We start from the raw sequence: 3,829 nt of genomic DNA on the forward strand, positions 1-3,829 counted from the left end.
TTTACCTGATTAGATCTGATTAGTATTAGGGAAAAAATATTATCATTGACGGGGGTGGGGGGTGTCAAAACTTCTACTCCTGATACAAACCATAGATTCTATCAATACTAACCATACAAAGTAATGAATGGGAATGAGAAAAAGAGAGATTGTGATTAAATGGACGTAGATCAGCAAACAGGTTGTTTTTTTCTTTCCTGCAGGGTTCCGGGCCTAGCACTGGGGTCACCCACGTCAGCAGAGAACCCAAATTCCAGGTCGACTATGAATGGACCGCTCCCGCTGAGGCATCTGTGGGCGAGGAGTATAAGTTAAGGTAAGTGGCGTCGGTGGCCTAGGTGAGCTCTCGGACTCGCAACCGTAAGGTCGGGGGGGTTCGAATTCCGTCAGGGACTCGACGTTGGGTGCTTGGAAAAGGCGCTTTACACGAATTCCCCTCGCGTCACCCGGGTGAAAAGGGGTACCCTGCTATAGACAATAGACAGCGCAAGATCTAGTCGGTTTGTTAGAGTCTGAACGTTTCCAATCCTCAGCTTGCACCGTATGCTTCCAGGGAAGCCGAGAATGTTTCTGGGTGTTCCTAGGTCTGCTGGGGTAATAATGGTTGTAAAACATATAGAGCATACTGTAGAGAGTGGATATAATATATGCATTATATAAATGCAATTATAATTAATGGAATTATTTAAGCAACCCTTAAACGATGTAGCGGACACAGCTTTTGTCCGATCCCCTCGTTTTGTTCATTTGAGTAAAGGAAAGCACATCGACACAATAGCGGTCATATATAGTGCAGGGAAAAAGAAAGACAGATGGACAGAAACAGCAGATGGGAAGAAAAGAATTAGGACCTATCAGTGGCACTTTCTGACCGCCGCTTCATTCCGTAGCAGAAAAAGACAATGTTGCGGCACATTTACGAAGGGCATACAAAAAGTTTTTTTTTACCCGACCATGAAAGAATAAAAGTAGAAAGCTGAAATTTGGGGTGAAAGCCAACAATTAGCTTTCTAAAATGCTTGTAAATTTTGGGGAATTTCAGATATTACTGGTTTTACCACCAGCGCACTGTAAGTGAATGGGGGTATGTTGTTCTCCAGTTTCAACATAAAAATGGAGAAAATTGAGCGCAGTGCAGTAATGAAGTATTTTTTCTTGCGGATATTTTTTACGGAGATGTATGCCGTATATGGAATTGATTGCCCATTCTATACTGTGATAAAATTTTCATGTTAAACAAAAAGTGATGATGAGGTCAAAGAAGCAGCAGAGGGCGGGTTTTCTGATATAGAGAGGTCCTCTATTTTGAAGGTCTTTTCTTGGTCATACACAGATGGCAAACATGTATAACTCTGGGAGGCGACTACATAAAGAAAACTAAGCTTAATACCAAATTTCAGCTTTCTACGTTTATTCCTTTATGGTCAGTTAAAACACTTTTGGTATGCGCCTCGTAGAACCACAATACACTTAACAGAAAAACGAACAGACATATTTTATAGCAGTATGCGTGTTCTTGCTGGCCTTTTTCGAGTGTCACTCTCTCTCTCTCTCTCTCTCTCTCTCTCTCTCTATATATATATATATATATATATATATATATATATATATATATATATATATATATATATATATATCTTTCCTCTCTCTCTCTCCTCCTCTCTCTCTCCCTCTGTTTCACTTACTTCCTTCTCTCTCTCTCCTCTCTCTCTCTCCTCTCTCTCCTCTCTCTCTCTCTCTCTCTCTCTCTCTCTCTCTCTCTCTCTCTCTCTCTCTCTCTCTCTCTCTCTCTTTCTCTATCTATTTATCTATCTATCTATCTATCTATCTATCTATCTACCTATTCAACTATTTGCATTTGATTCGTTTAATCAGTCTGTCGTGCTGTAAGTTTCCCGTGGTTTACCTTCATTCACTACCGTAACCTTATTTCTCACAGGTGCACTGTGGTCCAGTCATTTTTCCGATGCTGGACGAACCTGATGGTAGTAATGACCATTGGCACCGATGGAAGCTCGGCCATGGCAGGCACCTCAGACAACAGCAACAGCAACAACAGCAACAACAACAACAACAACAACAATAACAGCAACAACAATAACAGCAACAACAACACCGACGGCAACACCGGAGCACAAATGGGCGTAAGTTCTGCACATCCTACCGGAACCGGAAGTGGACCCATGGCAGGAGCGACCCAAATTCCTCCCTTTGTAAACATACCTACCGTGCAGAACGGAATGCCGCCAGTTGGTACCCCCAACGTCTTGGGAGGGACGAATCAGTTCCCAGGACTACCTCCCAATCAGAACAGTTTCCCAGGCTCGACTCAAGGTGGTGGACTCGGTGCTATTGGGCAAAATCTTGATCAGATGAGCTTCCCAAACACGGACACTTCCCTGCCGTCTGGCCCCAATAACCCCCTAGGCAGTGTCAACCCGGACGGGTTTGATCCGAGTCTTGCTTTTACCAGGGGCCAACTTGGCTCAAGTGGCCCAAATGTTCAACCAACAGGATTTTCATTGGGCAATCAAGGATTATTCAGTGGAAATGATAACCAAACTCCCATCAGTCCTGTTAATCAAAGCTTCCAGCCCGCCAGTGGTCCACTTCCGGTCGGCGGTATTAATAACAGGGCCGGTAACTTCAACAGAAATAATAACAGGGGAATGAACCCACGCAACAATGCAAATAGAAACAGGGGTAACAATGGCGGTCCCCGAAACTTTAGAAACAGAAACAGTGTGGATTCCGAGCCGAGATCCAACAACTTCGATAGTTTGTCCAGCCGTAATCTTGTCAGGGACAATGATTTCTTCCTTGACTTACCTTCCCGCCGCTCACAGCTCATCAATCTCATCCTGCGCTCCAGTCGTATTCGTTTCCCCTCGTCCAATAGCGGCTTTTTCTCCCCTCGGTCCAACCCATTGAGCAGAAACTCGAATATGCTCAGCCTTTTGGACTAATCAATAATGTTCAGATATAATATTATGATGTTTGTTTTTGTTCAATGTGACAATGAAACAGTTCGATTTGAATGCGGAGCAATGAAAAGATATCTGATGTCCATTACACGATCACAGACTGTGCGTTTCAAATACGAGAACTCAATTAAACTGTACTCGATAAATCTCTACCTCAGAATCACAAAGTTCTATCTGACATTTTTGGCTGTTTTGAGTCACTAAGACCATGAGGTCAGGAAACCAAATGTCCTATCTGCTCTATCAAAATCGTAAGATTATTCGGGGTCATTTTCAAGATATTCAAAGAAATGCATTCTAAAAAGCTTGACACGATAATAAGAAATCCAAAATCTTTGACATCAAATTTCTCGAAACTAGTTTTTGAGAAGATAAAACTGTAATTCTGAGGTAGCGAAATGTGTAAGTACTAGTATGCTTCGCTAAAGGAGAGATGTATATATTAACAAAGTTCTTGATCTTTGGAAAAAAGGGAAATGAACATAACTTATATACAGGCGTCTGTGGTGTAGCACCTAGGCGCTTTGCTGTCGCACGTAAGAGACCAGAGTTCGGTTCCCAAAAGGGGAGAAAACTTTTTATCGAGTACCTCGGTCTTTCTGCTGGGATGTTGTATCCTTCTCAGCCCGGGTTAGTCCTGATAGACAAGGTCGGAAGCCCGCTTCTTAAATGATGTAAACTGTGTCGAAAAAAGAAAGCTTATACTATTTACTCACGCGTATCAACTTCCACGTTACAATAAGGGATGGGATGACTTCTTCAGAGCAGCATGGGCTTTGGCGTGACAATGTGAGAAGATAATGGTGACTCGCAGAACACAAACTGATTTGGGGGGGGGGGGGGTG

At 42.9% G+C, this 3,829-nt stretch overlaps 1 protein-coding gene across 1 annotated transcript in view; it reads left to right on the plus strand.

The window, feature by feature from the left end:
- The window catches only part of LOC101854832 (hybrid signal transduction histidine kinase A), a gene marked incomplete in the record, with an annotated part of 10,070 nt that extends 6,863 nt beyond the window's left edge, over nucleotides 1–3,207 (plus strand). The window contains 2 exon segments of the mRNA XM_013089403.2: nucleotides 204–316; nucleotides 1,940–3,207. Of these exon segments, the coding sequence (XP_012944857.1) occupies nucleotides 204–316; nucleotides 1,940–2,966 (1,140 nt within the window).
- Between the last annotated feature and the right edge of the window lie 622 nt (nucleotides 3,208–3,829).

Source organism: Aplysia californica, unplaced genomic scaffold, assembly GCF_000002075.1.
Source record: "Aplysia californica isolate F4 #8 unplaced genomic scaffold, AplCal3.0 scaffold00944, whole genome shotgun sequence".
NCBI lineage: Eukaryota > Metazoa > Mollusca > Gastropoda > Aplysiida > Aplysiidae > Aplysia > Aplysia californica.